We start from the raw sequence: 12,799 nt of genomic DNA on the forward strand, positions 1-12,799 counted from the left end.
AGAGCATATAAAAACTACTATTTCCCGTAGTCTCCATGCCTGCTCTTAAAAAAAATTGTAATCATAGAAAGTCCCCCAAATCTTCTCAAATCTTCTAATACCCCCCGTTCGTTGCGTGGAAGTCCTCTCACTTAATTTAACCTGTTTCATCTTATGTAGCCATTCATAAAAAGATGGGATTTGCTCTGTATGCCCAAGTTGTAATAGCAGAGATCTAGCCACTGCCATAGCAATATATAGCAATTTAGCCACCTGGTCGGGAAAGGAAAGATCAGGATCATAACCGTACAAAATTAATTTCTCGTTAACTACAATTTCGATACCACATTTGAGCTGGAAATGGCTGAAAATCTCTTCCCAGAATTTTGCAATCTTATCACAATAAACCATAACATGTGACCAATTTGCTGAAGAATGATAGATACATCTAAAACAATGTGCAGAGTGATTAGGATACATTTTGGGCCTATGAAGTCATTGAATGTTGGGGAGCCATTACGTTGCTGTGTTAGTGGTTACGGGGAGGGGGGTCACCAGAGTGGAGGTGGCACTGGGTAGGCGTATATAATTAACTACATCAACCGGATTCTGTACTACTGCCTATTAACAAGGTATCTTAATGAGTGTCAGCTGCCCTCTTACAACAGCTGGTAATGGTGTGCTTTACTGAGTGATGTGATTGACTTTCATGGTTTGAGAACAGTAATCAATTAGTTATGATAGGCGTCAACATGTTCTTAGACCTAAGCAACTACCTTGCCCTCACACACTGACCACCATTTTGTTTTTGTAGCTTGAGGAGCACCTCTAGGTAGTAGAAGTCCCAGCGCGGTTCACAAGAAGATCCGAACTTGGAAATGGATATTACATACTTGATAATTATTATGGTCTTGTGGGCAACTGCGTCCACTGTTTCATCTGATGGTCGACCACTCCCTTGTGAACTCTCACTACCAAACGTGGAGACGTATTCCAAGGAAGGGGATGTGGTATTTGGCATTGTGTCTTCTGTCCGCGAAGAAACCATTTATCCTTCCATCAAGTCTATGTTCACAGAGCCCCCTTCTCCCAGGCGTTGTGAAAGGTAATTAGATTTCCTTTGTTATCATACTTTTTTACATTAATAAAATGAATCCATTTACAGTGTTTATGTGGCATAGTGCTTATCTGGCACAGCTTGAGTGAAATATAGTCCTATGGATTGAGTTATTATTGGGTAATGTGAGTTTAACCCGTTGCTTGCTCATGACGAGCTTAGCTCGTCATGAGGCACGGTCGTGCTGTGATCATGACGAGCTGAGCTCGTCATGACCGTTGCGCTGCGCCCACGCGGGGATAATTCCCCTACTGTGCTGGGCATTCCATTGGAACTGGCATGGTCATGAGCGCAGCACCACCGTGCTGCATGACGAGCCGAGCTCGTCATGTGCACCGGGGCGCTGCGCGCCGCCCAGCACAGCAGGGGAATTAGCCCTGCAGGGGAGGGGTTAAAATGTATTACATGTTGCCCTGAATTCAAACAGTGCACTGTGTCTCTTTGCTCAGGGACATAAACATGGGGCAATGCTATTCTTGAATGCTGATTGATGTTCCCACTCTGAGACTGACTTTATTGTTTTAATCAAGCAGGCAGCTGGAATTTGCAGCACATGTTCCCATGGCAGGTAGTGCTTAATTTGAGCTTGTGGTGGCTGGTAGGTCCTACGGACACTCATTTTTAAGGACTGACCGTTATTTTCCACATTGAACATTTCCCAAGAGCAGGAGAGGAAAATGCACAAAGGGGAAAGAAGGAGAATGACAAAGACAAAAAAAGTGACAAAGACAGAAATTAGAAACATGTAAGAGTGAGGTAAAGGGACAGCGAGTGTCTTTAGGGGCAAAGGGCCACTATACCTTAGAAACAGGATCAGACAGTACCAGCAGGTGAGAGACTTGACATCTAATCATTTGAGACTTCTGCGTTTGCCAAGATTTCCGAAGGCTCGACATGGTGGGAGGTCCGTCCAGTCCTGACGGCTAAGCTTTGGAACACCCTGCCTCTCCATCTGCATATGGCAGAGTCTAAATTCGGTTTCAGAAGGGATTTAAAAACCTGGCTCTTTGATCAAGTATAGATAGCAATGGTCAAGTCAGATCTTCAGTCTGCTTTAAGCACAGGAACGCCTAGGTTGGAGGCAGCTGCAAGCTCTACAAACGGCTTTGATTGATTGTAGAGAATTAAAGAAGCATGAGCTGGATTACAGCCTGCAAATCCTTGGTATTTAGCATAGGCTTCTGAGCAAAGCTTTGGGCATTGGCACTTAGTTTTCTACAAATCAGGCACTGATGTGAGGTAAGAGAAATGCTCCTGCAATAAAACAGGATGTCCCAAGTTTTCAGTTTTTGTATAAGAAGCATAAATTGTAATAGGAAGGTGATTCACAAAATTGTAAATTTGTCGTATGATGTTATGACAGGTGTCATCATGCAAAAAGCTCTATTAGCTGTCCTCTTTTGTCCCTTTAATTGGGGGGAGCAGCTTCAGATTTTGCTGCTCTGTAGGTGGAAGCATTCCATTCGTGGTTGACAAGCGGATTACCTTGAAATAACTAGATGTGAGTACTGGACATGGCATTGTATGATACAACAAGACGATTGGCAGCTGCGCTCCAGAGCCTGTATTATACATTGTGCCCCGGGGGTGCTACAGGCGTAAACACCCGCTTTCAGCACCTCCGTGGCAAAATGGTATTACAGAAGGGGCTGCAGATGCTTTTGCGTCCCCTTATGTAATACAGATAGTGCTGGTGCACATGTTGCATCAGCACTATCATGAGACGGGGTTCTCTCATTTACATGGGGGCATGGTCCCACACAAATGTGGAAATCACTTTGCCTCTGCCACTAGACCATACTACCAACGTGGGTGCAGAGGCAAACATGCCTCTAAGAGACGCACTGAAAGTGCACCACAAAAAAGTATACCTCCTGAAAGGCAAACTTCTGGGTGGGTGAAAGAGGGTGCAATGGACCCCTCAGACATCCCCTGCTGGAGGGGGGGGCAGTCACTCACTGCACCCACCTGAAAGGGGATCTCTCATTCCCCTTAAAAGTGCAGGCGGGTTGCCACCTGCACAGCAAAGCACTGAGCAGCTTTTAAGCAGCTGCTCCAAACTTCACTTTAATGCGCTACCTTGGTGTTGCTCGAGTTTATGGCTGCCCTGGGGACAGCGCATTCATTCTAACATGGTGCACTCTGCTTGTATACGCAGGGCACACTTTTCAAAAGATGCACCCTGTACGAATAAGGAAAGTGTGTTGTATCAGTAGTACAGACCAAGGAAGAGATGCCTTGGGTGCTGGGTGCAGAAGTTTTGGGAGATAGGGTGAGGCAATCTCTAGAGATGTAGTGCCTCCGTGAGGGTGGTGGACCAGAGCTGTCTGTCTGACAAAAGAAAGTTGATGGCATACTCATAGGGAAGTGGTCGATGGGTGTGTGCCAGAGTGCTCTGTGCCAACAATGCAACAAGCCCATTACTGGGGGGCATCAGGGTGGGAATGGGTTGCTACAATGTAGAATGGCAGAAGTACTTTATGCACCAGGAATATGTAAACTTGAATTGTGACAGTGGTTTTGTATCCCCCATGTGTGTGTGGAAATCAGCATGTGATTAGTGCCCACACACTGGATGCAGTGTGTAAGCTTTCTTCTCAAATGTGATTTTCAATGGGTTAGAATTAAAAAAAACTGGCCTGAGTATATGGGCATGCCAGGCTGGCTGTCACAGTAAGCATCCTAATAGTAGCACTATAATGCATATGACTACACCCTTAAATATCTGAGAAGCAGTCGAATCTATATTCGATTTACAACAACATAGGGTAGTAAAACTCCGGCAAATAATATCAACTCTGTTTTATTTTATTTTCTTGAACATAATTCTTGTGTGGATTTGAACAGACAGGGTAGATCATCATGTGCTGGCTCATTCATAAATAAGCATTTGCAAATCCAATATCTTGTCTATTGGCAAGCTGAGGCAAAACCTGTTTTTATTACTGCAACAGTATGTGAGAAACAGTTTAAAAAGATAGAAAGTCCATGCTGCCACGAAAACATGACAGCCATAAACTTGAAATAAATGTTTTACATTTAAGAAAAAATAAACAAAAATAACCATTGCATTTAATTTTAATGGAACAGTATGGATGCTTAATAGCAGTCTGTAGAGAAGGCAGGTATTCTTGTTTAATGCATTTCAGAGAAAAATATAATTCTCATTGACACGTAGAAATGGTACTGTTGGCTTTGAATTACAGTAATCCAAAGATATAGTTTATTTGCAAAAGGATGACTATACAAACTAAAAAGGGATACAGAATTGAAAGAAGAAAACAATGTGATAGTAAAGTATTGGCCAGAACTCATTGAACTGAAGTGCATTTCATTTTAGAGCAAGAGGACCAATGGCTGATCCATTGCTAAACATCTAAAGAAGCTCCAGATGGTGCAGAACGCTGCAGCCAGACTTCTACTGAAAATCCCCAAGTATCAATCGATTAAAGAAGAGATACGGAATCTCCACTGGTTGCCTGTGGTGCAACGCTCTAAATTTAAGGCACTCTGCCTTGCCCATAAATCCTTGAATGGGGCGGGACAGGTACCTTTGAAACATCTTTTCTTATGGTACCACCCAGGCAGGCAGTTAAGGTCGACAAATGCCAGATTAATGCTGGTTCCCAAGATTCGCACTGCTAGCTGGGGAGGTTGGAGCACGACCTATTGTGCAGCAACACTTTGGAATGCTCTCCCTGCATCTTTGAGAGGGCTGAACTCCCTCTCTTCCTTGAGAAAACAATTAAAAGCCTGGCTATTCTTAAACTAGGCGCATTTCTTTTGCCTTCGTTGTCTTTAGGTATTACTCTGGTCCAGCGCCAAGACACCTCAGGGTATTCGCGCGCTTTAAAAGTTTCACTAACATTAACATTAACATTGCTCCATGCTGCATGATGTTGCTGTTGTGGGCATGGAGTGAAAAAGTATGTACGTACATATGTATTTTTTTAGGATGATATTTGATTACCTCTAAGCCAGACCTCAAAATTACATTATTTCAACTGTTTCCATAATTGTGCATTTATTCAAGTGTTTATCACTCTAAAGAACAGGGGCAGCCTGATCCTTGGCAGAAGCTTTTGCTTGCTGTGCACGTAGTTTATTGTAACATATTATTTATGGGCAAATAGATTATTTCTGGCTACAGATTAATTTCTCGTGATCTCAGTAATAGATTATGAACTTTTGAAAATATATTTCTCTTCATCAGCTAGATTAGCTTGAATCCAGTGTCACAGCAATCAAGGGGCCCACATACGGGCATACTCTCGCCACTTGGGACGAACATAGCAAACCCAAGATGATGGACACGATGTTGGACGGAATCTTGAAGTGTTTCAACCACTCACCCCCAGTTAGGAGTTCTAGGTTTAATCCATCAGTCTTTTGCTCACTATGCCATCCCAGTTTAGACCCAGCCATATGTAAATCTGTCTTGACCCTGCTCCTCATGGAAACAGTCCAGCCAGAACTGCCAGGCCAGGTTCTAGCTGGAACGGAAACAATCATGGGACTGTTTTGGAGGTATCACCCATCATTAGCCAGGCTAGTTTGAATCCAGTGGCACAGCGAGGAAAGAACCACGTCTGGGAATACCTTTGGCCACTTAGGGCAAAAATAGCAAAACAACAAGATAATGGACAGAGTGCTGACACTTTTCCACTCCCAGGCAAGAGATCTGGGTTTAATCCATCATTCTTTTGCTCACTATGCCACTCCAGTTTGTAGCCAGTCATATGCAAATCAGTCTTGACCCTGCTCCTCATGGGAATAGTTTAGCTGGAACAGACAGGCTGTGTACTCCCTGGACTGGAAGCAAGCCACTGGGACCGGTTTCAGGAAATCACCCCATCAAAAGCCAAGCTAGCTTGAATCCAGTGGCACAGCTAGCAAGGCACCCACATCTGGGCATACCCTTGGACACTTAGGGCGGAAAAAGCAAAAACAACAAGATGATGGACGGAGTGCTGAACATTTTCAACCACTCACCCCCAGTCAAGTGATCTGGGTTGAATCCATTGCTATTTTGTTCACTATGACATCCCGGTTTTCACCCAGCCATATGCAAATCAGTCTTTACCCTGCTCCTCGTGGGAACAGTCCAGCCTAACTGCCAGGCCAGGTCCTCCCTGGACCAGAAACAAGCATCCTGGAACTTAAGCCGAAGTCTACTACTTTTTGCTATTCACAAAGGTAAGTTACAACTAGGAAATGTATTACTAGTAACTTTAGTACTAGCAGTTTTACAAGTAGTAACTTTACTAGTAGTGAAGTTACTAGTAGTAACTTACCTTTGTGTATACTGAAAATGTGTAAAGTTACACCTTTGGTCTAAGTCAGACTGTTGGGGGCAGATGTACGACTCTTTTTTGCGGTCGCAAACGGGAATTTGTTCCATTTGCGACCGCAAAAAAGGTCAGCCCCATGTATAAGCCATATTTTGCGAGTCACAAACCTATTAGCGACTCGCAAAATATGGTTTGAGACTCGCTATTAGGAAGGGGCGTGCCAAGGGCGTCCCTTCCTAATAGCGAGTCTCACACTTATGTAGGATTGTTTTGCGACCGCATTTGCAGTTGCAAAAGACTTGCAGTTTACCACCCTTTTTAAAAGCGTTCTAAGTCACTCACAAACGGGAAGGGGTCCCCTGGGGACCTCTTCTCCTTTGTGAATGGATGTGCAAATATTTTTTAAGAGCAGGCAGTGATCCCAGGAACCACTGCTTGCCCTTAAAAAATGAAACTGAAAAGTTAGGTTTTTCTTTTTTAAATGCATCCCGTGTTCCTTTAAGGAAAACGGGATGCATTACAAAAAACTGCTTCATTGAAAAAGCAGTCACAGACATGGTGATCTGCTGACCCCAGCAGGCCACATAACCTGGGGCTCAGCCACAGTAAACTCATGGTGAATGGAATGCATGTGGTTACCGCCAGTGTCCACCTTTTCAGATAAGGCACCTGCAACGCAGCAAGTATAAGAGGCATTTGGTTAGGCACAGAGGGGAATCTGCAGGATTAGGTATTGCCATGGTGGAAGCCTTATAATGTTAGGGTGCACTCATAGGGAATATCAATGTGGTTTGCTATCTTGTCTGCAGTGACACTCCATTATACCAATATGGAGATTGCTGCCTTAAAGTGCAGCTTTGCTTCCCCTTGGCCTACAGACACCGTTTAGATCTTAACATATTAAAAAAGATTAATTCTGCAAAGTCAAAGGACATATCTTTACAACTTCTGGGACATTAAGGAATATCATATTTCTCTGGCTTAGCTCTGGATCAGAGCCCAGGCTTTTTGTCACCCTGCTGTGCCAAGTTAATCACATTTCTCTCCAGCAGCAGGAACAAAGTCCTCCCACACAAAGCCAGCAATTAAAAGTGCTTAAGTCAGCTCCTGAAAAGGAAGGGTGTGTGGCTGAATGCACTGCATCAATTAGCCAGCTGTCACACTGTGTCAGGGAATGGGCCTGCCCAAGTCCACTAAACAATTGACTCCTGAATGACTCAATTTTTAAATATCACAGCAGGCTGTGCAGGAAGGTTTGAACAGGGGCAGAGAGGTGATGTGGCACCCCAGGATAGGCTATAGGTGCATCCCTGCTGAAACCTCCAACCTTGACTTAAAAGAGCTGAGCAGGGGAGTGCACTCTTTCTTAGGTGTTCTTATCTTCTGGTTATTTGAAATAGAGGCGCCACCATGGACAATTGGAAGGAAGAACACCCTGATGGAGATCTGGACTAAGGAGTCTGATTCTAATTGACCCTAGGGCCAGTTGGACTCTTCCCAGGACCAGTGAAACTAGTCCCCTCACATCTTCTGATGACTAGTTGGAGGAAAGACTAGGCTTCGACACCAAGTAGGAGAGATGCCCAAGGGAAAAACAAAGTGAAAAGCTGGTGCAAGGAGCCAGATAAACTAGATCCCTGTGAAGTTTGCCACCTTTAAGTCCAGGAGGCCTAAAGAAAGTGCTCCAGGTGGCTTGAGTTCGCCACCAGGAGCAAACTGAGAACAGAACCAAGTAAAACGTCCCAATGGGTCCCAAGATATGCGACTGCAAATGGGTTGAGCTTGGAGCTTCATTGGCAGAGCCTTTCTAGATCCCCAGGGTGGGCCGGGGCATGGGGGTTGCCACCGGAATCGAGGCCTGTTTATCAAGATAGGAGGGGACATGCATGGGGCCCCCTTCCCATCATCCAAGCGCTCTGGGGACCCCGGCCCCTAGGACATTTTAATCATCTGGGGGCCTGGGACCACAACTCCTGAATTCCGAATGCCGATTGAAGTGGGGATGCGCTATTGTGCTTCTTCAAGTGCCGAGCTGCAGAGACCATGGTGGAGTGCCAACATATTTCCCCCCATGAGTGCAGGAAGGGACCCATCCCTGGGCCAGAGAAGAAGAGAAATGGGGAGCATACTGCTATGTGGCTTGCCCACACTGCTCCCCGTGACTGAGGTGAGTGGTAGGCCGCCATAAGTGCAGCTCCCTACTTGTCAGAGTGGGCGGGGTAGAAGTGAACTGCCGCTCCCACAGCAGCACTCAGTAGTGCTGCTTGCTGCTTCTGCGGGTAGCTTGCGGGGGACAGCCAGGGGTGGGTTCCCTGCGCTGTCCCTCAATAAAGGGCTAGTGCAAAAGAGGAGCTTATTTAATGTGCACAAAGCTCAGAGGACCACCCCATAATTTCTGTGGGGCTTGCCTACTTTGTATTGAATCTCATAGTTTTGGAAATTGTGGTGGTCTCATTATTGCGAGATCACCACTAACAGACTGGCAAAGTGCAGTGAGAGCTGCAGGAGAAGCACAGCCTCCCCCAAAATGATTTCCAGACCCCCCCACCCTAAAATGGATGGGACTCCAAAAGAACACCCAGGAGTTTGCCAGGCATTTTTAAGCACTCCCCAGGTTGGAGCATGTGTTCTTTAGCTATCAGAGCAGTGACCTCTAGATGCTATGGCTGCAGTCTCTGTGGCCTGAAGGTGTTCGGCATGGGTTTTCATGTTGTGCAACACCCACTAGGAGCAATAGTACGTAATTACGAGCTATAGTGTTCAAAGTGTGATGGTCTCTAGGGGCTACATTTTTAATTGTGTTTTTCCATGATAAACGTTACTATGAGTACACAAATCCTGCGTAGTACTGACTATGGTGTGTCGTAATGTACTTTTCCTTTTTCAAAAGAAAAGGCACTGACTGGAAAATCATTTATTGAGAGTTAGTATTGTATGCCCTCGAATAATTATTACTAGCCCACATCACCTCCCTTGAGTAGGCCTTGGACTGCTCCGCTTCGCTACCCAGAGACTGGCAAGCGTTACAGTGGGGTGTTTGAATCCCATTGGATAACAAATGTGGACCCATTTCTTGTGCAGGCCACACAGCTAAGTGGCCCATTTTCTTACAACAGTCAACATCTTACCGGTAGTGTATAATAATACTAGGAGCTTGCAAAGCCTGCCCATTTGGGCTTCATTGTGTTTTTCAAAAGAGGGGGGACCACAATTGTAAGTGCCAAAATAGTTAACAAGGAAAATGTTACGCATTTTGGGCCAGATGTACAACTCATTTTTGCATGCGTATACGGGTTTGCCACCCGTTTGTGCATGCAAAAACCTACAGGGCCATGTACAAACCCTACTTAGCAAGTCGCAATTTATTTGAAATAGGATTTGTGACTCGCCATTAAGAAGGGGCGATCCAAGGGCATCCCTTCCTAATTGCGACTTGCGACCCTATATAAGAATGTTTTGCGACCGCAATTGCGGTCGCAAAACACTCCCAATTTACCGCTCTCTTCAAGAGGGTGGTAATGAAATCACAAATGGGAAGGGGTCCCCTTTCTCTTTGCAAATGTAGAGGAAAATATTTTATGGGGAAGGCAGTAGTCCCAGGGACCACTACCTGCCCTTAAAAAATGAAACTAAAACGTTTCATTTTTGTTTTTAAATGCATCTCGTTTTCTTTAAGGAAAACAGGCTGCATTTAAAAAGAAAACTGCGTTATTTAAAAGCAGTCCCACACATGGAGGTCAGTTGAACCCAGCAGGCCACCATACCTGAGAGGGCCAGCTATTCTCAATGGCTTTGCACATTGCGTGTGCCTCATGAATATTGATGAGGCATGCAATTTGCGACCCCATTGAGAATCACCAACAGTGTCTCTGATACTGTTGTATATTGACTTTTGCAATTTTTCACAATTTGCGAGTCGTAATAGCCAATGGTTGTACATCTGGGCCTTTATGTGTTGCCGACTTGGGCTGTATTTAAAAGATTTTTATATAAGGATTTTTAATTAAGGAATTATGTAAAAAGAATAATTATTTTACTTTTGAGGTAAAATAATTTTTTACGCTATGGTTCATATATATTTTACATTGATGTAAGAATAAAATGTGGTTTAATCATGATGAGTTGGTTAAGTAAGCAGTATAGAATTTAGCCTGAGCGTAGGTCATGGAGTTTTGCTACGCCAAAGTCTGAGAAGTTACAAAAAACGCCACGAAGTTCCGCGAGTGGCAGAGTGCAGTGCGAACTGCAGTTTGTGTTGGTATTGCTGTCACTCGGGTAGAAATTCTACCCGAGCGGCAGCTTGCGCTTGCGAACTTACTGTTCGCGATCGGTAACTTAGCGCTCGCAATCGTGAGCGGGGAAAAAACTCCGCAGCACATCGCAAAGCGGAGTTTCTGCACTCTGCGAGCTCCGTGGAGTGCAGATTGCAGAAAACTCCGCAAACTCCGCGAACGGAGAGAAGTTCACCGCCCAGGCCTATTTAGAATATGTGATAGGACAATGAGCTGTTTCTAATGTGTATATAGACAAGATAAGAAACAGTAAGAAAGTTTTCATTGTCTATGATGATGTCACTTTCGAGTGGTGAATAACGAGAACAACATGTTGCTTCTGTGTTTGTGATCAAGGCTGCATGAAAACCAAAATGCGTAATTACATATTTTTTCCATGTGTTTTGTCTTTTAAACCTGATACACTAAAATACGTTCATTAAATATTTTGGAAAAGTCAATTATTTTACAGAGATTTGAATATTGAAATGTAAACATAGACAATTGTGCAAGATAGAGTTTTATTAAAAAAATACTTTGTGTGGCAGGCTTGTTTCTCCTGTGCAGAGGATTATCAATCAATGTCTTTACAAGTTTTCAGTAAAGTTACATGGCAATCAAGATTTATATAAGAAAAGGTGTAGGGCTCTTATGCTTCTTCAAAGTTCATAGTTTTTTCCCTCACTCGCCTTCATCAACATCTTCATCAACCTCCCAGCGAGATGTCTCAAAGTGGGCGGTCAGATTTCTCATTGCGAGTGGTCACGTACGCTCGTGATCGCTCTCGATGAGAAACCATCTGTTTGCATTGAGAAAGCTGCTGCTTGAGTAAAAATCTACTGATGTGGCAGAAAGGAAGCATTGCCCGCTTGTGCTGTTCATGGTGCCTCTTGCGATGATTGGACAAGCACCTGGCACTGAAAATCAATGCAAACAGCATTTATCTAAAGAGTCTCTGCCTCTTAAAGAGCTCCGCCTAGCGCAGCTGTTTTTTTTTTGCGCTTTGTGGACTACCACATAGCGGAACTCCGCCCAGGCTTAGAAATAGCTGTGCCGTGAGTAAAGTTTGGAATATGCTGTTAAGTTTATAATATATATATCAAGTGTATATAGTATAATGGGCCATATGGGTATTTGGTTAAATGAGTTGGTATGTGGTGGCTATATTGGAGGAAAAGTATCTGTGTGAATGGCTATATGGGTGAGTGAACGGATGTGCTCAAGGGCTGTATGGGTGAGTGAGTGTGTTTGTGAGTGGCTGTGTAGGTTAATAAGTGGGTGTGTCAGTAGCTGTATGGGTGTATGTGTGGCTATGTAAGTAGCTGTATGGGTGAGTGACTGGCTGTATGAGTGAGTGATTGGTTGCGTGAGTGGCTGTATGAGTGAGTGAGTGAGTGAGTACTACGACCCCCGAAGTTCGATTCCCACAGCCGGTAAATCTCATTAAAACCGAGTCGGTACGGCTGTCAGAATCAGGCACCGTACTCACTCATTCGGAAAGCCGGCCCCATTGAGCAGAACAAATCTGCTTTGAACGAGTCAGACTGACTGAGTTGGGTTTGAATCCGATTCGGTCGGCACAGACGGCTTCCTCACATTGTACTTGGTCATTCGGAACAGGGGACGATTCGGTCAGAAACATATGCTCCGAATAGGATTTGCTTCTTCCGATTCCCATTTGGAACTCCTCTGAATGCCATCGGAATCAACCCCCGAATATGTGATAACTCCATTTTGAAACTCTTTAGAGTGAGGTACCGTAATTGTGTAACTCTTTGTTCAATGTTATTGGGTGAATTGGAAAAAGGTGCTGATTCAAACACCTCTCCCAAAAACAAAAACAGTTCCAATAAAAAACTAGGGCTAGATAAAATTATACTCGCAAGGTAAAAAAGATTTTCCTTACCTCTCATGACTGACTCTATTCTAGGGAATGGAACCCCCTTTTCAGATGAACCAAAAACATCTAATGGTGTGAGGAGTACATGAGGGAATCGATCGAGCACATCTATTCCAGCTTTGGGCGCTGATGTAGTGGAGGGTGCCTTATTGGTGACATTAATTAGAAAGATGATTGAATCTATTATGATTCTGTCAGAACTAGTGAATGATATAACCCACTATACAGATATCAGTTTTAC

At 44.2% G+C, this 12,799-nt stretch overlaps 1 protein-coding gene across 1 annotated transcript in view; it reads left to right on the forward strand.

Annotated features, from left to right (window-relative positions):
• The first annotated feature begins 884 nt into the window (after positions 1 to 884).
• Positions 885 to 12,799, forward strand: part of LOC144783893 (extracellular calcium-sensing receptor-like) — a 149,992-nt gene continuing 138,077 nt past the window's right edge. Inside the window, exon 1 of the mRNA XM_078662635.1 lies at positions 885 to 1,084. Coding sequence (XP_078518761.1) covers positions 885 to 1,084 — 200 coding nt within the window. The remainder of the gene's footprint in view (positions 1,085 to 12,799) is intronic.

This window comes from Lissotriton helveticus, chromosome 10, assembly GCF_964261635.1.
Source record: "Lissotriton helveticus chromosome 10, aLisHel1.1, whole genome shotgun sequence".
Classification (NCBI taxonomy): domain Eukaryota; kingdom Metazoa; phylum Chordata; class Amphibia; order Caudata; family Salamandridae; genus Lissotriton; species Lissotriton helveticus.